General features: G+C 41.6%; 1 protein-coding gene across 4 annotated transcripts; it reads left to right on the forward strand.

The window, feature by feature from the left end:
* The first annotated feature begins 471 nt into the window (after nucleotides 1-471).
* Nucleotides 472-8,453, forward strand: cpeb1b (cytoplasmic polyadenylation element binding protein 1b). 4 transcript variants are annotated; one of them, XM_030377594.1, is made up of 12 exons: nucleotides 472-574; nucleotides 824-992; nucleotides 2,390-2,632; nucleotides 3,668-3,897; nucleotides 4,080-4,335; nucleotides 4,611-4,724; nucleotides 5,582-5,686; nucleotides 5,997-6,133; nucleotides 6,281-6,479; nucleotides 6,652-6,746; nucleotides 6,831-6,911; nucleotides 7,100-8,453. In XM_030377594.1, exons 1-12 carry the CDS (start codon nucleotides 560-562, stop codon nucleotides 7,208-7,210), a joined length of 1,755 nt encoding a protein of 584 aa, XP_030233454.1. In that variant the 5' UTR covers nucleotides 472-559; the 3' UTR covers nucleotides 7,211-8,453. The 4 variants fall into 4 exon arrangements, with proteins under 4 accessions (XP_030233454.1, XP_030233456.1, XP_030233457.1 ...); XM_030377596.1 differs by having other exon boundaries at nucleotides 5,582-5,671; XM_030377597.1 differs by lacking the exons at nucleotides 472-574; nucleotides 824-992 and adding an exon at nucleotides 1,546-1,663.
* The last annotated feature ends 13,721 nt before the right edge of the window (nucleotides 8,454-22,174 follow it).

The following is a 22,174-nucleotide window of genomic DNA, read 5'->3' on the forward strand; positions in this document are numbered from 1 at the left end:
AAATAAGGTTAAGTTACAACATATCCAAATAGAGTCCGGTCAGTGTGTTCTGAAAGGCATACTTCCATGCTGCGCGTTCAACATGGAAAAAACAGGAGAGAAAGACTAGACTACTCGTGATCGTCTTGCATATTATAGTTACATAGTAGTCCTTCAATATATAATCTTGTGGCATAAAATCAAAAACATTTGTAGATATGTATTCACACACACACACACACACACACACACACACACACACACACACACACACACACACACACACACACACACACACACACACACACACACACACACACACACACACACAGTATGTAAAGCCCAATTTATTGGAAGCCTATCGTCACACAATAATCATGAAACAAAGAAACTCTTTTAAAGACCATTGGGTTGTGATGTGAAGGGGACGTTATGACACACAACTGACATGGCTCCCCCCCCCAGCTCTTGCCATTCGCTCAGCACACGTTCATCAAATGTTGCCTAATTAGCTGGCATATAAAATGAATTAGCTGGCATATAAAGCTAGAAGTTAAGCATCGAATAGGCTAACAATATCATGGCGTTTTCCCTGGTGAGTTTTGCTTGGCACGTGTTTGTTTTGGTCAAGCAATTTTCTTGAACCATTAGCCTTGTCTCCAACAGGTTTCCAGGTTTAGCCATCTTGAGGTCGCCTGAAATATGACGCTGGTTTGTGAGAGTTTTTCCCAAAAGAAAAGGGACTTAAACATGTACAATTTGTTAAATGTAAACTACGGTTGTTCTCTTATTCTTGGGATAAGTAAGTAATCGTTTCTCATTGAACTTTTTCTTTCTCCTTCAGAGAGATGATCCTCGAGCTCATGAACGTTGGGACCCAGAGTCTCCGGCCTTGTCCACTTGCAGCAATGCAGAGATCTTCCGTCGAATGAACACAATGCTGGGCAATGCTCTCGATTTTACTGGCGTGTGCACAACACCAAACACCAAGGGCAAGCGAGACCTCCAGTGTGGTAAAGTCGTTTATGGTGTATGAGATTGCATTTTTAGCTTATTGGGTTGCTCACGAGACAACAGGAGGTTAAAGGTGTAATGGGAATCTGACTTGGTTCTGTCTTTCTCACCGACTCAATTGCCAACTGACGCAAATGCCGACCGCTAATTCACGCCGAATAGAATAGTCTACCATGTCGCAGCATTTAACGGCCTTTATTAATTTGAGGAAACGTATGGAAAGAATAAAGGTCCTTTTTAATTCGTTTTAATTATAATGACAAGTGTTTAAAATGGATATATGTTCCATTTGCTAGACCTATTCCATTCATCTTTGAGATGAAGGGTTCAAATTGTATCATAGTTTTGATAAGGTTATAGATTGTGACTAGTTGACTCAAAAGATGGCCAGCAGAATTGCACAATGCTCTTTAATTCGTTTTCCTCATCTGAACTACAGTTTGACTCAATGTGGAGTCAGTTAGGCAGTGTAATTCCAAATTGAACCACACACACTCTAGTTTTATTTTTGTAAATCTGGGCTGTCCTACCTCACAACAGTCCCTGTGGCCTTGTGGGACATGCTGAATCAGGGCTGTAGCTGGAAGCTGTCCAGTGTCTGGGAGGGATGGGAGGAGCTGGTGGTGCAAATCTCTACCAGCGCCCAACATCTGATCAGTCAGCTGCTCCTGTGAGGCTTGTGTAGTTTTCCCTCAGTAGCAAATATCAAATGCGTTTTTAATTCAGTTTGAGTTTTTATTTGACAGATGGTCGTGTTTGTGTACTTCACTGTAACTACCTTTTCTTGACAAGCCTTTTTTGACCAGTTTGCTGAGTCATTGCTGTATAGCCTTTCTGTAAGCTACACTAGCTCAGCCAAGCTGCCCCCACCCACTCGTATCCTTTTATTTTTTTTGCCAGCTCACTCAGGAAGCAGGGCTCGACAAACTGTAGGAGGCAGCAGCAGCCACCATGGCAGCAGCGCTCTTCTGCTGACTCTGAGATGTGCTGTGCTCGACCGAAGCGGCAGTGCCTGTACCGGCCAACAGAAACGATAGACGGATATTTTTCATTAGTTAGGAGAGGAAATTAGGGAGGTGTGTGTATGGGTGGGAGGCTGATGTCATTAGCATGGGGGTGTGAGTGCATCAGCAGCCCTGTCACATGCTGCTAGGTGGGTCAGTGATTCAGACAGAGATGCCGGTCAGTCTCTCCAGGCACAGAGGCGGAAGGTTGGCTTCACCAGCCGGGAAGGACTGCTCTTCACTAATCGCAACAGGACATCATTTTACACGGGGCAGCCTCGCAGACGTCTGTCGTAGAACTCTTGAAATTTGAATGTAGAATAGAACGGCATACAGCTCTCAATGTCTTAACACTTGTTTCTCGCTGTGTTTATCTCTGAACTGAACCTCAGACGGGAAAGACAGAGAGCTGGCTGCAGTTGGCAGCAGGATGCTATTCCCCAACTCCGGTGGTGGAAGTGGCATGTCTCTCTCCCAGGACATGTCCTCAACATCAAGGGGCCTTCCAGATGTCTCCGACCTGGGCCTGGGGCTCCAATCTCTCAGCCTGTCCAGCTGGGATCGTCCCTGGAGCAGCCAGGAGACCGACACACACGCCACTGTTTCTTCACAGGCCCACAGCAGCTCACCCACTGGCAAGTAGCACAACTTTACAGTAACTATTGATTTGTCATCATGTTCCATAGATGTGAGGCTAGGCTTGTGATTGAAGAAGGCATAACCCAAAATGGATGTATTTTTATTTTTTTGGGAATTTCTATGCCTCCATTGTAAAGGAAATGCTCTGAAGCTGCCTTTGTGATTGGTCTTCATGGTATCGGATGTTGCCAGCAGTATTTAAAGTATGTGGCTCTTGTCCTCGTGTCAGTCTGTGAGAACTGGCACCAGCGTCGCTGGGGAGGATGATGTGGCAGTTTTGCTCTGCTGCATCTTTGGCAGTGGTGGTGGCTTGGGGAAAACATGGCAACAGGCTAATTGAGTTGCTGGATCAAAACCTGTAAGATTCTCAAATGCCAAGGTTACTTGCTGGTGCATTGCTCAAACAGTTTTTGTTTATGTTCCCCAAGTATTGAGCTACAGCACTTGCCATTAGGCACAGCATTGGATTTGAAACATTTTTTGTTTGTATTCTTTCATACACACCGGCACTAGCCTAATCTTTATTTATTAGGTGTGCGTTGTTGAACTTTTGTTTAATTCTGTGGTTGTTTGAATGCTGAATGAAGGTTAACCTATTCATTGTATAGCCAGCTTCTATTTACCTAAAATATATGTACACACACTAGATTATAATGGTGTTTGCGTATGCCATCCTGCGCTTTTGTCATTAAGGAAAATGCCAGCACTTTTAATAGCTACTCTGCACCATTGTTGCCCTGACCCATTTTGAGGGGCTATGGTTGTAACAGTTTACCCATAAAAACAAGACATTGAGAGAAATCTAATAGGGGTCTGCTAAGTGGGCCAGCCAATTTAATGCTGCCATCAGCTGAATGTTGTTTGTTTGGTAGCATTTGGTTACCAACTGATGGTGGTTAGTAACTTTTGTGGCTAGTGCTGCTGAAATTGCGTAGGCTAACCCTGCAGTGCTATTTCTCAGGGAAGCGGAGGGGATTTTGGTCAGTCATTGTTATTCCAGTCTGTAAATGCTTTGTCATTGTCCACTCCAGTGCTGGGCATGTTCAACAGTCCCCTAGGTAACATCCTGGGTAAGCCCCTGGGTTACCATCCCAGTGAGGCAATGGGCACGCCTGCAGACTTCCTGGACAAGTTCCCTGGTATGGCCCGCATAGCCAGTCGCCTGGACTCCCGATCCTTCCTGGACTCGCGTTCAAGCAGCCCTGCCGATTCCGAGACCAGTGGCTTCAGCTCTGGCTCAGACTTGGTCTCTGACCTGCTGGTATGGACTGCTTTTTCTCACGTCTTCTTAATGGTTTCCCCCTAGGGATATTTGTTCTGGAACAAGGTGCTTGGTGGATGTCATACCAAGCTGCCAGTCCAATAATAAAAACTATATTTTTAAAAATGTAACATTGCATCCGCTTGCCGCACTAGAGAATGATTTTCCAAATTTCCCCACAGTCCACGCTGAGGATCTCTCCTCCCCTACCACCCTACCTCATGTCCAGCATGCAAAAGGAACCGCTGCGCCTCAGCTCTCGCCTGGAACACCAGGACAGCTGCTCTCCTCTGACTCCGCCCTCCAGCACCAGTCCTGGCTCAGCCTTATCCCGCCGCTGGCCCACCGGCTCCCTCTGGCCTGGCCTGGACCTGCTGGACCAGCCTGATGAGACCTTCAGCATCGAAAGGGAGGCTCGTCTTCACAGACAGGCTGCTGGTAAACTGGATCAGCCATAAAGATTAACCACATTGAAACCGATCTTCGACGCCAAACAAAACGGGTGCAACGGGATATCCCTTGCCATACAAAAGTTTCAGCATTGGAAGGAATTTCGTCAAGTGCAATTTAGGCCAGAAAGGGAAATTGCTAGTCATTAACCATAGATTGTCTCTGGAGTGCTGCTGTTTCTTTTGTTACAGGCTTTCTGAACAAGAATGCTTTGTGCTGTTGGTTATTTATTTTTGGTGGTTTTAAAAGTGTTTTCTTGTCAGCGGTGAATGAGGCCACGTTCACCTGGAGCGGACAGCTGCCTCCTAGGAACAACAAGAACCCACTGTTCTCCTGCAAGGTCTTCCTTGGAGGAGTGCCCTGGGACATCACTGAAGGTAAAAGACTGGCCAGAACATACCGTCTAGTTGTATCTAAGTTACTAAATGTAACCAATTATACATTCAGGGATTGGTCGTGCAGTCTATTGGCATGTTCATTTTGTTTGGCTTATTTCTATATCTAGAATAATAACATTTCTATGGTAAGTCATGTTGACACTGACTACATGCTCTTTGAACAAGTCAATTTGTTTCCATTCATGCCATATTAACTTTTTAATTAAAATTGTGGCCCAAGATTAGATTTTTAAAATGGATTGTATGAATCAATTTGCATGCCACCCTGGACACAAATCTGTAAATGTAACGACTACTAGATATCAGGACTATTATGAAATTACTTTATTTTTTGTAATTTATTTTTTATTTTTTTGGTGTCTAAACATTTCAACATCATTCATCACAGGTTCTGTGTGTTCTCTCCAAGACATGAATAGTACGCTTCAAAAATTATCTCAAAAGTACACATACCAACACAATACATAAAACAAATAAAAGTAAAAAGAACAGTAGAACAGTTAGGGAGTAGTCCGTTTGTCTGTAAATTGACTAATGTTCTGTGAAAACAAAATCAGGCCTTTGGGGTGTTACAAAGTGAATCCACTTTTTAAAGTGAGGTAAATTGCTCTGATTTATGATTGACAAATGCTGTGATCTTTTCCATCTTGTAAATGTCCATTGTGATGTCCATCCATCCATTTAGAGTTGGGCTCTCCTGTAATAACCACTTCCTGGTTAAAGACTTTTTAGCTGCAACCAACAGAATGTTCAAGAAATAACTTTTTTTTTAATCTAATATTATTCAAACGAGCTTATTGATGCCCACTCTGCCCCCCCCTTCTCTCTCAAATCAGCTGGCTTGATCAACACGTTCAGTGGCTACGGCCCTCTGAGTGTGGAGTGGCCGGGTAAGGATGGCAAGCACCCTCGCTGCCCTCCTAAAGGTAATATGCCCAAAGGTAACAGCAGGCTGGTAGGCTATGTTTTTTACTTCCTGGGTCAGAGGTGGCACCATGGTGAGCACACTGCATGCTGATGGTTCAAAGGTGAAGAGTCTGAACTTGTGCCCTGCCAACCAATGCAGAGTAATCTGCATTGGCATCAGATCTGCATGAAACTCCTTGCTGTCTGTCCATGTGGCACCCTAGAATACCACTCAAGGCGTACAGACTTTTAAAATCTTGTTGTTCAGTAATTGTTTTACAAATACCGCCTTTTGCAGCATATATGATTGCTTTTGTACCGCAACACTCCTGCTTTCCTTGGCAGGTTACGTTTACCTGGTGTTTGAGAATGAGAAGTCAGTGAGGGCCCTTCTCCAGGCCTGCACCCAGGACCTGCTCCAGCCAGAGGACAACGGGGAGTACTACTTTAAGATGTCCAGCCGCAGGATGCGATGCAAGGATGTGAGCTATTGCGCATAAGTATTTTTTTTTTTCTTCGTTAGATGGATATGCAATACCACCCATTTGGTTGGCTGTGTAACCCATGGTTGTGTTCTATTGTGTCTGCCGGTTTGAAAGTCTACCGTTTTTCTTTTCCTGGGGCTTCAGGTACAAGTGATCCCATGGGTCATCTCGGACAGCAACTACGTGCGCTGTCCCTCCCAGCGTCTGGATCCCAGCAAGACGGTGTTTGTGGGTGCCCTGCACGGCATGCTGAACGCTGAAGCCCTCGCCAGCATCATGAACGACCTGTTTGGTGGGGTTATGTATGCTGGCATCGACACAGACAAGCATAAGTACCCCATAGGTAATGTCCCCCCCCCCCCCACTGGTGTTCAGCCAAAAATACTGCTTGGTGTCTGCCTGTATAATTGACTTGTATAAATCTTCATGGCTGTTCTAATGTGTGTAAGAAGTGTATGATGTGCTTATTGTCCAAATCACAACTGTTTAATTTTAACCCCACAACTCTTTGACAGGTTCTGGGCGTGTCACGTTTAACAACCAACGCAGTTATCTGAAAGCTGTATGCGCTGCATTTGTTGAAATAAAAACACCCAAATTCACCAAGAAGGTAAGCTAGAATCTTTCGACTGCTGTGCAGGGAAGCAATTTGAATTTGTGCTCTCTCTCATCGCTGCCAATGTGTCTTGGCCAGGTCCAGATTGACCCCTACCTGGAGGATTCCATGTGTCAGGTGTGCAGTCGCCAGGCCGGTCCCTTCTTCTGCAGAGACCAGGTCAGTGAGAATGAATCTTCATTATAATTAAGTGCCACATTTATCTAGGGCATTGGTAGTAGGCTAAACTTCTGTCCTGATCAATCTTCTATTTACTAGAAACACCATATCAATGTTATTGGACACCGATGTTTATTGCATGTTATTGAAATATTGCTCGTCCCATATCCTGATGTGTCTGTATGTAGGCCTGCTTCAAATACTACTGTCGTGCTTGCTGGCACTGGCAGCACTCCATGGACATCCTGAGTAACCACCGGCCCCTAATGCGAAACCAGAAGAACAGGGACTCAAGCTAGACGATGCAGCCCATGAGTGCAGACGGGGGCCGGAGTAGTGGCCCGCACAAAGGGTGAAGCTGCCTGCCGAGCAGAGCACGAGCGCCAGATGCCTTCACGCTGTGAGGGCACCACGGCACTCCCACCAGGCACTGGGGAGAACACTGGAAATGTTCACTATTGCACTTGCTACATTTTTGCTGTTTACTTGTTCACAGTTGCACAGTGACCTTCACTCTTATGCAGTTTCCCAGACTTGTGGCCAGGCAGAAAATGGGAACCAGCCCAGGGTTCAGAAGACTAAATGCCTTTTTTTTTTTTCTTAATTTACATGTGTTGCATATTGAAGAGCGACCGCGCAAGTCTCATGGCAGATGCCATACAGTGCCTTTACTTTTTTTTTCTTTTTTTTTTTCACCCCCAGTTGGTTGCTGTTTTTTCCTGTGCAAGCCAACTGGTGTTTTTTACTTTGGGAGATGAGTTCGGCTTCATTTAACCAGTCGCATTTCAGACATTTTTACGCAGTTTTTTACTAATTTGTACACAAACGGTTTTAAGTCATGACATGGAAATTTTGAACAGAATTCTACCAGGCGGCTTTTTAATTTTACCCCTTTTCAGTTTTCTCCACCCGTGCATTTCTCTGGCAGTTGGTGGTTTTCATAGCCTTTCTCTCCAAAGTTCTTCTTAATGGACACATGTTGAAGTAGTTCTTGACCCCTGATGTGTTGGTCGACATAATTTAGCCGGAAGTATACTAGATTAGATCAAGTGTAACATTTGCTGGACAACTTCAACTAGCGTTCCATCATTTTAAAATCAAATCTACTTTGGATCTTACTTTAATTTGCACTTAAGGAGGGGTCGTAGTGGTTTTTAATCACTTTTTGTACATCAGCAGAGGGACTGGCAGTCTTGGGCACACGCCTAGATTCCAGTGGCTGTTTGTTTCCTGTTGATTGTAAGAACTTCCACTTTGCTTTAAGTGTACCTATGGCTTGAGTAGACCTTACTATGACTCATCAACCCTGTTCTTTCATAACCATCCACTTGTTCCATTTGGATGTAAATTCATATTGAGCTGTGTGCCAAAGACAAAGTCTTTTTCTTTACTCAGTTTGACATGTTAAGCTAGTTGTCTAAAGCCCAGTTGCTTTTTAGCGTATTTTGAAAGTCTACCTCATTGTGGTCTGCCAAGTTCACCGCTACTTATAGTTGTGTGGAGTATGTTCTGAATGGGCACAATAAAGGTGTTTAAGCATTACCCTCTGCTTCTGCAATCTTATTGAACTTGCATTGTATAACTTCCCCACTGTTCTCAAGTCTCTCATTGCATTATGTTTTTGTGCATTGGTGACAAAATCTCCTTTTACAGAATCAAAGGAAGCTGAGCATAGCATGCAGCCGCTGTCTGAAACTTAAAACGCAACTTGTAATTACAAAAGGATTATTGGTAGCACTTTATAATAAGGTGCCATAATAAATAGCAAACTAGTAATTACCTTACACTTTAGTAATATTTTAATTGTTACTAAAATATATTTGGCACAAGTGAATAGTTTTTCACTGACCAGAGTGTTGCTGGTTAGGGCTGTGGGCCAGGGTTGGGTTAGGGTTATGCATACAACTAATTTAATGATAAAAACGAACTTGTGCCAAATGGATATTTTAGTAACAATTAAAGGGTTAGGTAATGACGTTTGCTATTTATTACGGCACCTTAAAGTGTTACCGGATTATTTTCGCTTCAAGGTCAAAACTTGATGACCTAAAAACAAGAAGTCATAGCAACATGGTTCACATTTAGTAGTACAGCAACGGTGACTTGTACAGGGTCCCAATGAATATTAAGAGACCCCGTTTTGCAGAGCCAGTACTAAAAGTGAGTGCATTATACAATCAACATGACGCTAGTAAGCTGACGGGTACCATGTGAGCCTTTGTTAAAAAGACCCAAGGAAGAGATTCCATAGGTCAGACCAGCTTTCAGTACCACTTTTTTGATTAACCATTGCTTGTTGGTAGATTTGTCACAGTATTCTTTTGATGACATTAACCAACCTCGATGGAATGTGGGATTTTAGGTGCAGCATTTTATGTTTCAGTCACATTTTAAGGGCACCTTTTTAAAAAAACATTCAAACCAGGTTGTGAGTCGGAAATAATGCAGTTGCTTGAGCCAAGATGGTTGTGACAACTGGGTCTTCAGATACATAATTCAAACCCTGGATTACTCACTGGACTAATGATTCAGGTAAGGATTATTCACCCCATTGTACGGGGTGATTTTTGGTGTTAAATGCATGGATTACTTCTCCAGGAGATCCCTTATAAATATTCGCTTAAAATAATCAACATAAGTTCTAAGGCCTTGCAAGGACTTGCACCAAATGCCTTAGCTGAGCTAACTATACCATATCCACCATCTACGCTCCCTTGACGCTGGCCTCCGGGTCATTCCTTCATTTAACAAATATCAGTTGGCTTCTCATCTCTGGGCCTCAAATTACATAACGAAGCATATTCAGTTGACAGCTGTAACCTACCTTTATGCACTTCATTACAGCCTACACTAGCATGTTGATGGGTGTATCCCATTTTTGGAACATCCCATGATTGTTTTCATGGGGATTTTATTTTATTTACTATATCCCTGGAACTTTATTTTTCATGTGGTTTTATTTATATTCGTACATCCTTTGACATTGTTTTACATTTTGGTTTTATTTTAACTATTACATTTGCTGGCTGTATGTTTTTAATCCAATTTATTCTTTCTAATTCTGAAGTATATGAGGCCAAGCTCCATGGTGAATCTGCATTTTAAAATTGATTGACTACCAAGCCTCACCCCCTTTTTGTCTACCCCAACCCATCTTGGGGTCCCTGAAAGGTCTTTGGGATTGACCCTCAGCATATCAGGCAAACCTAGCATGGCCCGCATGGCCTGTACTGGACCTCTCCCATGATGTCCCTGTGCTTCACGGCTGTGGACCTTCTGGACTGGTATGATTCTCTGATCCAGCAGTCCTACTTTGTTATAGCAAAAGTTATTGGGGGCGACAGCCATAGGCGTCGATTACGCCGGGGACAAGCCCCCAACAGATTTTGTCAAGGTTAATTTTGTACCCACCACTTGTAAAAATAAAAATAATAATAAAGAAATAATAATCGAGTTGAATTATTATGGTTATGGATTATTACACCGGTCTTCTCAATGAAGTGGAACGCTCCATTCACTTGCATGGGCTCTTCCAACTTCCGGCTAAGTAAAACCGCTGTCAAGGACAACAGAGAACTTTTTGCCTATAATGACTTCTGTTACCACTCCTCAAGTAGTCCGGTAACTTTTCAACCCCAGCGTCTTCGGTTGCTAAGCGACGTCAACGTTTTTGGCGGACTATTCCTCTGCAGATCAACGCTACGAATGCTGGTAACAATTAAATTGTACAAAGACACACCATGCAAAGTAATTTTTTCGTTTTGGCTCGTAGCCGACCGTATAATAGCGGGATAATGTATAGAACGTCGCCGGTCATTATCGAAATGAAGCCCCTTTAGTGGGAAGCACTTCGCTGCGCGTCGGTGTCCTGTTCGCCCTTTCTGGGCTTATTTTCCCGATAATGACTGTCGTTCTATACATTATCCCTTACTTATTACACTGCTCTTCTCAATGCTGTAGACTGCTCCATTCACTTGCATGGGCCTTCCTAACGTTCAGCTGTCAATTATTTTAGTTTATTACACGGCTCTTCTCAATGCAGTGGAATGCTCACGTCCACCATATTGACCGGGACAAGGAAAGTGTTTCATCTGTATCACTCCGCAGTCCGGTAATTTATCAACCCCAGCGTATTCGGTTGCTAAGCGACGTCAAAAAAAAGACACACTGTGTGAAGTTATTTTTTCGATTGGCAAGTAGCCATTACTAATAATACCAATACTCTTTGGCTGGGATGATGAGGCATCTGACAATCAAGTCATTTTAGCCTGAATACATAGGTAAAAAGCACCAGAGCAGGTTGCTAATACCATGGACAGTATCAGAACGATAACCTGTTGAACTAAATGGATGTGGTAGGCTACACCACGGGATGCATCTGCAGACCACTGCCACATAAATAAAGGTAAGACGCAATATTTATTGCTTTAGATTTGCTGGTGCTGTGGCTAGGTCTTTTGTTTTTTTGCACTCAAGTGGTCGGCTGTTTTAACTTGCAATTGATAGTCGGTGGAGTCAGTCTCGTTGACATAAAGTGACTTTTGGTCATTCTTGCTTTGCTTGAATTCTGGAATAATTGTGGGGGGAGTGCATGAGTTTTGGTCAGATGGCCTGATGTAGGCTAGTTTTGATGGAATGCGTGTTGTGAATTGAGAACAGCCAGCTCATGATGTGATACAGCGTTCAGCTGTGCAACAAATATTGTTTTCTTTTTCAATCTTGACTACTTTTGTAGTGCTGTGTGTAGCCACACGTTTGGCCCTTCTGAACTTAAACACGCAGTTAAATTCCTTTCCTAGCTCCTCTTCTTTATGTTGTTAGCTTAGCCATATCATGTCACGTTGTCAACATTGGATACATGGAGCAGAACATAGTGGGTCATATGTCCAGAGGCACAGAGTACACAGCTTCCTTACTTGAGTAAAAGTACAGATACCCCTTGCTAAATATTACTCAAGTAAAAGTAAAAGTACTACAGACAGATGTCTACTTAAGTAAAAGTACTTGTTTTTAAAAGTACTTGAGTATCAAGAGTACAAGAGTACATTTTCTAAATATTGCATTACTACTGCCACAGTGCTTACATTTATGTATAGAAACGTCCTACATGGAGTTATGAAAAATTGTAATACCTTGGAGAATGTAAAAGGAATTGAAAGTAAAATCAGGACATTTTCATCTTTTTACCATGTTGCTTTATTTAGCATTTCTCACTTGCCCACAAGGCAATAGCAAAATAGTATACAGTATAAAAGTATACTCAAGAACATAAAAACAATTGCTCAGCCTACATAAATATGTAATATCAGAAAAGAAAATGCAGCTAACAATTGTATGTATGTGTGAGTTTCTCTGTTTCTTCATCAATCAAATCAACAATTGTCCCTCATCTAAATCTGACCATGGAGTTGACTTTGGCGGAAAGCAAAGGTGATTGCTGATAGGCTGAAGGCTGTCCTTATCAGTGGCGCCTGCACAATCCAATCCCGTTTGAGAGGGAAACAACAAATTGAGGTTTTCCGAGATTTTTATTTTCTCCTTTTTTTTTTTTTTTTTAGATGAAGTAACGGGTACTCACGGTTATGGGTAGAAATGTAGAGGAGTAAAGAGTGCAATATTTGCCTCTCAAATTTACTTGAGTAAAGTCATGAGTACTCCCCAAAAATGATACTTAAGTAAAGTACAGATCCCTCAAAAATGTACTTAAGTACTGTACTCAAGTAAATGTACTCTGTTACTGTCCGGCTCTGCATATGCCCGATGCTTTTTGGAAACGTTTCTTCATAAAACGTGCCATACCGATTTTGTATACATTTTATTCCTTAGTAATTAGCTACATGGGTATGACGTTTGGGTTTCAGAACCTTTCTTCACCAGCACTAAAGTGAGAAAAAAGGGTGCATTCTCATTGTACCCAGCACTTCTGAAATTGCACTTCTGAATGCGTCTCTGTCCCCAGAACATTTCAAACCAAACTGACGCCCATGGCGACAGCACATTCTTGGCCAGAAACCAAAAATGAATGGGTTGGTGTTACATCTTGTTTCCCATTTTGTTATTAAGCTATCATACTGAAGAGAAACTCAGTTGCATGACTGGAAGAAAATTTCAGAAGGGGAATTTATTGATTGTATTCCTACAGTGGCAAGTGTAAATAGGGTTTATTTGACACTTTTACAGACACTGTTTTACAGTGTACCAGTGTTGGCAGTTTTGTGTTTGCTTTTAACAGCCAATTAAGCCCTTACAGATCCCATCCATTATTGTTTGAAATAAAAATGTAATTGCAATAAAGTACCGTTGAACTATATTTCAGCTTGTTTGCGTGTGTGATTTGTTAGACATCTGTTGGACATCAGAGTGAGTAGATGCAAGCCGGGATCTTCATGCCCAGGGAACCCTGACTGCGAATGGGCCCTCTGCGATAAGAGGGGGCAAGTTTATTTTTCAGCTTTACTAGTTAGTTAGCCGTTGACCAATAGGTGTTTTTCCTGTGTTCTTATGACATATTACTTTTTTTTATAAAAAATGAATTCTACAATTCAAAGTAATAGCACCGAAAAAAAATATGTTCAGTACGATATCTCTGCAGACCGGGGCTAGCCGTGAGTGGGCGGTCACCTGCCTGGTTTGTAATTTATTTTTCTATGACAGCATGTACAAGCAAATAGTACATGAATGGGCTTGTTCTTTTTTATTCAGGGCCCCCATGAAACCACCCGCACCTGCAGCATATCTCAGTATGACGGACGGTCCAGCCAGCCCCGGTGCATCCATATATGCAGATTCCATTGTTACTTTTTTCTGTTCCCAACCGTACCGTGTCAGGCTGCCATGCGTTTCCACTACCAGTTTAAGCGCTCCGTGCCATACCGTACTACGCCCGAGATGGAGCTTATAGCTCGGCCCAAAGTAATAAAATAATAATAATACATTTTATTTATACCGCACTTTATATCAATTCAATGATCTCAAAGTGCTACAATGCACATTAAAAAAATGCAAAAAAAAAGTTTAGCCAAAGGCTTTTCTAAAAAGATGGGTTTTTAGGCCTTTTTTAAAAGAATCCACAGTCTGTGGGGCCCTTAGATGGTCAGGGAGAGCATTCCACAGACTGGGTGCAGCTGAGCAGAAGGCGCGGTCGCCCATAATTCGGAGCCTTGTCCTTGGAAGCTGGAGGAGATTGGCCTGTCCAGAGCGGAGATGGCGTGAGGAGGAATGGGGGGTGATGAGTTCTTTGAGGTATAGGGGGGCAGTACCATGGAGGCACTGGTGGGACAGAAGGGAGATCTTGAACTGGATCCTGAACTGGACAGGAAGCCAGTGGAGAGATTTGAGGATGGGTGTGATGTGGTGGTACTTCCGCACCCCCATCAGGATCCTGGCAGCACAATTCTGTGCTGCCAAAGTGAGCCCGCAACGCCCTCAAATGGCGTGGCGGGCTTTGATTGATTTCGTAATGATAATAGTTTAATAATAGTTGGCAGGCAGATATATTCAAGTGAATATTTCACGGAGGGGCGGCGCCCTAGGGCCCCCTATTGACCCACCGCCACTGGTCGTGAGAGTTGCTGGTGTTGTATTTCCTCGGACAAACGGATGAACAAAATGTTTGCAATGAGTTTCGGCTTTGGATATGGATGAACAGGGATTGAAAGAAGACACGCTGTTGATGGACGGAGGGGTCAAGGAGGACGAAACGGAATAATGAAGTCCTTCAGGTGGGAACACTGTCGTTTTTTATTGGTCAACATGGAAAAAACATGAGGGGTAATTCTGTCGTTTTTTATCGGCCGTCATGAAATAAACATAAGGGGTAACACTGTCGTTTTTTTATTGGTCGTCATGAAAAAAAACATAAGGGGTAACACTGTCGTTTTTATCAAATGAAACATAAGGGGTAACACTGTTGTTTTTTTATTGGTCATCATGAAAAAAAACATAGGGGTAACACTGTTGTTTTTTATTGGTCGTCATGAAAAAAAACAAAAGGTAACACTGTTGTCTTTGTCAAATATAATATAAGGGGTAACACTGTCGTTTTTTTATTGGTTGTCATGAAAAAAAACATAAGGGAAATAATAGAAATACACATACATTTTAATGTCATGTATATCCTCTTTATTCATGATTGATTATTGTGTATTGTCATCGCCTCAGTGGTGCAGTGAAGTGCACTCTGCCTAACCCCCTGGAGACCGGGGTTGAAGTCCGGTTGATGTCCTCTGTTGGAAGACTCTTATTTCTATTTCATGCGAATTATAAAGTCAAGTATGACCATTGTGATATCGGTGTCTTGATGGTGCATTGATAAGTTCGGTGGTCAACACTCTAAACAGCTCAGGTTCGGATCCCCGCAGAAACGTCGACAGGGGTACCACTGTCGTTTTTTATTGGTCAACATGGAAAAAACATGAGGGGTAATTCTGTCGTTTTTTATCGGCCGTCATGAAATAAACATAAGGGGTAACACTGTCGTTTTTTTATTGGTCGTCATGAAAAAAAACATAAGGGGTAACACTGTCGTTTTTTATTGGTCGTCATGAAAAAAAACACAACTGTCGTTTTTATCAAATGAAACATTAGGGGTAACACTGTCGTTTTTATCAAATGAAACATGAGGGGTGACACCGTTGTTTTTCTTTGGTTGTCATGAAAAAAAACATAAGGGGTAACACTGTTGTTTTTTATTGGTCGTAATGAAAAAAACATAAGGGGTAACACTGTTGTTTTTTATTGGTCGTCATGAAAAAAACAAAAAGGGTAACACTGTCGTTTTTTATTGGTCGTCATGAAAAAAAACACAAGGGGTAACACTGTTGTTTTTATCAAATGAAACATAAGGGGTAACACTGTTGTTTTTGATTAGTCGTAATGAAAAAAAACATAAGGGGTAACACAGTTGTTTTTTATTGGTCGTCATGAAAAAAAACATAAGGGGTAACACTGTCGTTTTTTATAGGTCGTCATGAAAAAAAACACAACTGTCGTTTTTATCAAATGAAACATAAGGGGTAACACTGTCGATATTTATCAATTAAAACATAGGGGGTAACACTGTCGTTTTTTTATTGGTCGTCATGAAAAAAAACATAAGGGAAATAATAGAAATACACACATACATTTTAATGTCATGTATATCCTCTTTATTGATGATTGATTATTGTGTATTGTCATCGCCTCAGTGGTGCAGTGAAATGCACTCTGCCTAACCCCCTGGAGACCGGGGTTCAAGTCTTGATGTCCTCTGTTGGAAGACTCTTATTTCTATTTCATGCGAATTATAAAGTCAAGTATAACCATTGTGATATCGGTGTCTGGATGGTGCATTGATAAGTTCGGAGGTCAACACTCTAAACAGCTCAGGTTCGGATCCCCGCAGAAACGTTTTTCTTTGGTCGTCATGAAAAAAACATAAGGGGTTACACTGTTGTTTTTTATTGGTCGTAATGAAAAAAAACATAAGGGGTTACACTGTTGTTTTTTATTGGTCGTAATGAAAAAAAACAAAAGGGGTAACACTATTGTTTTTTATTGGTCGTCATGAAAAAAACATAAGGGGTAACACTGTTGTTTTTTCATTGATCGTCATGAAAAAAACATAAGGGGTAACACTGTTGTTTTTTATTGGTCGTAATGAAAAAAAACATAAGGGGTAACACTGTTGTTTTTTATTGGTCGTCTTGAAAAAAAACATAAGGGGTAACACTGTTGTCTTTGTCAAATAAAATATAAGGGGTAACACTGTTGATTTTTATCGGTCGTAATGAAAAAAAACATAAGGGGTAACACTGTTGTTTTTTATTGGTCGTCTTGAAAAAAGCATAAGGGGTAACACTGTTGTCTTTGTCAAATAAAATGTAAGGGGTAACACTGTTGTTTTTTAATGGTCGTCATGAAAAAAAACATAAAGGGTAACACTGTTGTCTTTGTCAAATAAAATATAAGGGTAACACTGTCGTTTTTTATTGGTCGTAATAAAAAAAACATAAGGGGTAACACTGTTGTTTTTTTATTGGTCGTCATGAAAAAAACCATAAGGGGTAACACTCTTGTTTTTATTTGGTCGTCATGAAAAAAACATAAGGGGTAACACTGTCGTTTTTTATTGGTCGTCATGAAAAAAAACACAAGAGGTAACACTGTCGATATTTATTCATTAAAACATACGGGGTAACACTGTCGTTTTCATCAAATGAAACATCAGGGGTGACACTGTCGTTTTTCTTTGGTCGTCATGAAAAAAACCATAGGGGGCAACACTGATGTTTTTATTGGTCGTCATGAAAAAAAACATATGGGGTAACACTGTTGTTTTTTATTGGTCGTAATGAAAAAAAACATTAGGGGTAACACTGTTGTTTTTTATTGGTCGTCATGAAAAAAAACATAAGGGGTAACACTGTCGTTTTTTATTGGTCGTCATGAAAAAAACACAAGGGGTAACACTGTCGTTTTTATCAAATGAAACATAAGGGGTAACACTGTCGATATTTATTCATTAAAACATAGGGGGTAACACTGTCGTTTTTATCAAATTAAACATGAGGGGTGACACTGTCATTTTTCTTTGGTCGTCATGAAAAAAACCATAAGGGGTAACACTGTTGTTTTTATTGTTCGTCATGAAAAAAAAACACAAGGGGTAACACTGTCGTTTTTTATTGGTTGTCATGAAAAAAACATAAGGGGTAACACTGTCGTTTTTTATTGGTCGTCATGAAAAAAAACATAAGGGGTAACACTATTGTTTTTTATTGGTCGTCATGAAAAAAAACATAAGGGGTAACACTGTTGTTTTTTTATTGATCGTCATGAAATAAAACATAAGGGGTAACACTCGTTTTTTATTGGTCGTCATGAAAAAAAACATAAGGGGTAACACTGTTGTCTTTGTCAAATAAAATATAAGGAGTAACACTGTTGTTTTTCATCAGTCATCATGGGAAAAAAACATAAGGGGTAACACTGTCGTTTTTATCAAATGAAACGTAAAGGGTAACACTGTCGTTTTTTATCTGTCGTCATGAAAAACCCATAACACTGTCGAAATGTATCGAATAAACATAGGGGGTAACAGGGGCTCATCCGTGCGGGATCTTTGGCTGTTCAATGGGACTCAGCTCCCAGTTCCTCTAACGGTCTTCGATTCTGATTTCGATGTTGTCGAAATCATTGTACACTGAACAAAGTGAAATCATGAAATTAATCCAACGCGTGTTTAACAAACACTATATGTAGCTTATACACCAAAGGGTTATGGCGTGTGTTGGAGACATGAACGCTTTATTTTCGTACAAACTTTGCTAAATTGTGAAAAAATAAATAAGAGACCGACCACATTTTGGTGTTTCAGGACTCGCCTTCTTTCTCAAGGATTCTCCTTGTTTCCTGGTTTACGTTTCAAACACTAGTCCTTTCTCTCAATTTTCTATGATCAGAATTCAAACTTACTCAGGGTGAAAAAAATAAATAAAACAATACAATAAACTCAAGGACTCAAACAATAGAAGAACAGTCCCTTACATTAACTTTGGTTAGAACCAAAGGCCTCTTGTTCATTTTTAGTAGGACACATTATTGTATAGTGATGAAGGTAAAGTTCCCCCCCCCTTCCCTTAGAATTTTTAAAATAAAAAGTGCAATTGAGACATACTGACGGGACTTGAACTCAGAACTCCAGGGCCTAGAGTCGTGTGCTCTCTCCGCTGCACCACAGAGTCACAGACCTGAGTAGAGTTGAAGGTATATTTGAAAGTTATACTTGACCTTATGAATAACTTCACATTGTTAGGCTCATGAAATCGTCTGGTTCCCGTGGAGACCGCCCAAAGTAGGGCTTTCACATGATTTGATGTCATAGAGAGGTTACATATGACATTAAATACACATGGTAGTAAGCTTAATCTACAGACTTCACTCTGTCACTCACTCAATCTTGGTCTGAATGATGGTTGTCACTGAGACCACATGACAACGCTCAGGCCGAATGATCGAGTGTGCAGGACTTGAACCCCGGTCTCGAGCGCTGCCATCCAAGAGCACTCACCGCTGCAGCGTCGAGACACTACTAAGTAGTGCCTCTACTTAATAGTTGACTTAAAACTCACATGACATTGATCGGCTTCTAACTCTACATCAAGCTCCAGTGAAGACCTATCGTGGCAGGACTCCACGGGTCGCTATAAACAGCTCTATCAGCTGCACCCTTGTGACATCATGATTTGATGTAACATCACACAATGTTAGATTTACAAAAAACGTTACTTTTTAGCTAAAAACAAACAAAAATACAAAGCATTTTCAAAGTTAGCATAACAGGGCTAAAAAGAACCATAGGGCCTATGAGCCCTTCATAATGGGTTCTGATTGGTTGAGGGTTACGGTTATAGTTATCGGTAGAACTGTTAAACAAGAGATAGACTGTGATCTCTTCGTCGACTGAATATGAGTGGTGGGATGGAGTCTGATGGGCACAGAAATAAACAGCAACACTCAAGTCACTGCCCATATAGTCTATCAAAATGTATAGCTTTTTATTTGAATTGACTGAATGACGACGACAGGGAATGGAACTGACAAAGATTGAAAAAACATGCTTTTTTTGATGGATTCAGTGCAGTCATATGCTGTTACACGTGCCGCACGCAAGAAGTCCGGTAGCGAAGAAGAGAAGGAGAAGGAGAACTCTGCTAAAAAACATGCCGGAGGCACACAAACGACAACATGAATGTGGTAGATCGGAGATTGGAGCACAGATTTGAGACCCTTAGTCTGGAGGAAAAATTAGAGGTAAAACACCTTATGTCTTGTGCTCTTCAGTGTATTTATGTTTCTCCAGTCTTATGTTCCCACTGCTGGCCTGCGCCTTGTCGTGGTGGCGAGTGGGCTTTAAACCAAGACAGGCCATTCTGAATCTTTACTTTCACAGCTATTTTGGGAAACCCCAAGCCAGGGCTAAAAACAGCATGGTGGGACACTTGACTTAAGTAAGACCAATGAAGGAAGCTCAATCTCTATTTTGCTTTTTTTGGAAAATTACCATTTTTATTTGTAATATATTAGGGCTGTAACTTTTTCCAAAAATGAATTTCAAACAAAATCAAAATGCCCCATAATTTGTTTGGATGGATGTCTATGCCTGAAAAGCCAGTAGAAACACTAACAAAAGTGAAGGGGTCTACCATTTTTGTTGAATGATTTCGGCAGTTTAGGCGCTGTATAGCGTGTGAATGCCCTTCACAGGTCAGATGTTGTACTAGATTTTTACATACAGTCCTGTGTTGTGCAGGATAGCCGGGAGCAGGCGGAGTCAACGTCTACAAAGATCGCCACGACTGTGAAAATAAACGGGTGACGGTGCTGGATAGATCAGTCTACCAGCCTACCCAGTAAACCTGAAGTAAATGATGCTCATCTATCCAGCACAGATCTAGGTGGACAGGCCGACTAGTGATGTCATATTGGGCCGATTTTCGAAACGGCTTGTAAGGCTAATCATACTCATACCTGGTGGCATAATATGTCCCCTATAAAGACCAGATGGCTTCGACGGGTGAACTACTGATGGTATTGTGTGTATAAAATGTCCTTTTTAATACACAATCTGTACACATACAAAGTTATCAATGCCTCGTTGTATATGTTAAGACCCTTATTATACTACTAGAGAAGTGTCGGGCTGCTTCTATCCTTGCAAGTGGTCTAAATTGTAATTTAGTTTTTACCATGCCCCATCGTTCCAAGTTTATAGCGTTTTGGTAGAATCGGCTAAAAACAGCCAATTTAAGATTAAGAATGAGTCTATATGCGCTTTTTTGCTCCCAAACGAAGATTCCAACTCGTTATCATACCAAACATATCCCAGATCCATTTTACACTAGATTTCTCCTTTAAGCTTACAGAGGTGCATCTCAATAATTTAGAATATTGAGGCAAAAATTATTATTTTTTTTAAATAATTATGTTGAAAAAATGACTCATATATTATATTGATTAATTACATCCAGAGTGAAATATTTCAAGCCTTTCTTTGTATTAATCTTGATGATTATGGCCTAGAGGTCATAAAAAAAACAAATTCAGTATCTCAGAAAATGTGAATATTGTGAATAAGTTCAATACTGTAGACTCCAGGTGTCAAATTCTAATCAGCTAAGTAACTCAAAATGCCCTCAAAGGTTTCCTGAGCCTTTTAGTGATCTCTCAAGGCCTGATTCCACCGGACGCGGTACGGCAACGCAACGTGCGTTGCGAGCCAGCCGTATTCACGCGAGATTACGAGATCACGCGATATCCTAAACCTAATGTACTCAACTTCCACTCCCAATGCGACTGCAATCAAATGCCACGCTTTGTCCTTCCGGCCAATGCCCTTATAAAATTTGATTTGGTACATAAATGACGTTGTGATAGGCTACATGAGCTGAGTATTGTGTTTTATTTTGAAAATTGACCGGATGCTATATGGCTTTTACTTTTTCACTTCCTGCCCTGCTCGATCTGCTCTGTTGAAATTGACGCGGTTCAGCAACGGCTTGCGGCAAAAATAGAAATGCTACGGAATGATAGCGCTGCGGCACGGCGAGCAGCGACTGGGACGTTGCTGAGACGTTCCGCAGCCGCGCCCGGTGGAAATGGTCTCATTGATTTGAGTGGAACCTATCTGCTGCGGTGACCGCGGCCAAGACGTGCCGCAGCCGTAACGTTGCTAGATTTGTCGCTTGTCGCTTAAAAAAAAAAAAAAGTCGCCAAAGGTTTCTGAAAAGTCGCTAAATATAGCGACAAAATCTCTAAGTTGGCCACACTGAACGTGGTGCTTTGGACCTGTGGTGATTGACATGAGGGCAGACTGAACATCTTGAACCTTAAAGGTTGGGTAGGTGATTTGCGAAACGCCAGCAGATTTTGAAAATACACAACTCAAATGGTCCTACCCCCTCTCCTTCAACGCTGACTCTGACTCCACCCATTCCAAGTACCTGGACGCGCAATCATGCACGAGCGCGAACAGAGATGCGCGAGAGCGAGCCAGGCTAGCGTAGGTTTTCGTTTAACAACATGGCACTACATTCAGCTGTAAGTTGCACCCAGCACCGCGGGAAGTAGGAGTGCTGGGGGTGCTGCAACACCCCCTGTCCGAGGCCCTGTCTTATCACAGAAAACGATCATTTCTAAAAACTCCGGCCAAAGTGGAGATTTCTGAAAACGCCGGTTATGTGTTGTCGTGTCAACGGGGAGAAACGGGATTTTAGGTTCTGAAG

Source organism: Gadus morhua, chromosome 14 (assembly GCF_902167405.1).
Source record: "Gadus morhua chromosome 14, gadMor3.0, whole genome shotgun sequence".
NCBI classification, from domain to species: Eukaryota; Metazoa; Chordata; class Actinopteri; order Gadiformes; family Gadidae; genus Gadus; species Gadus morhua.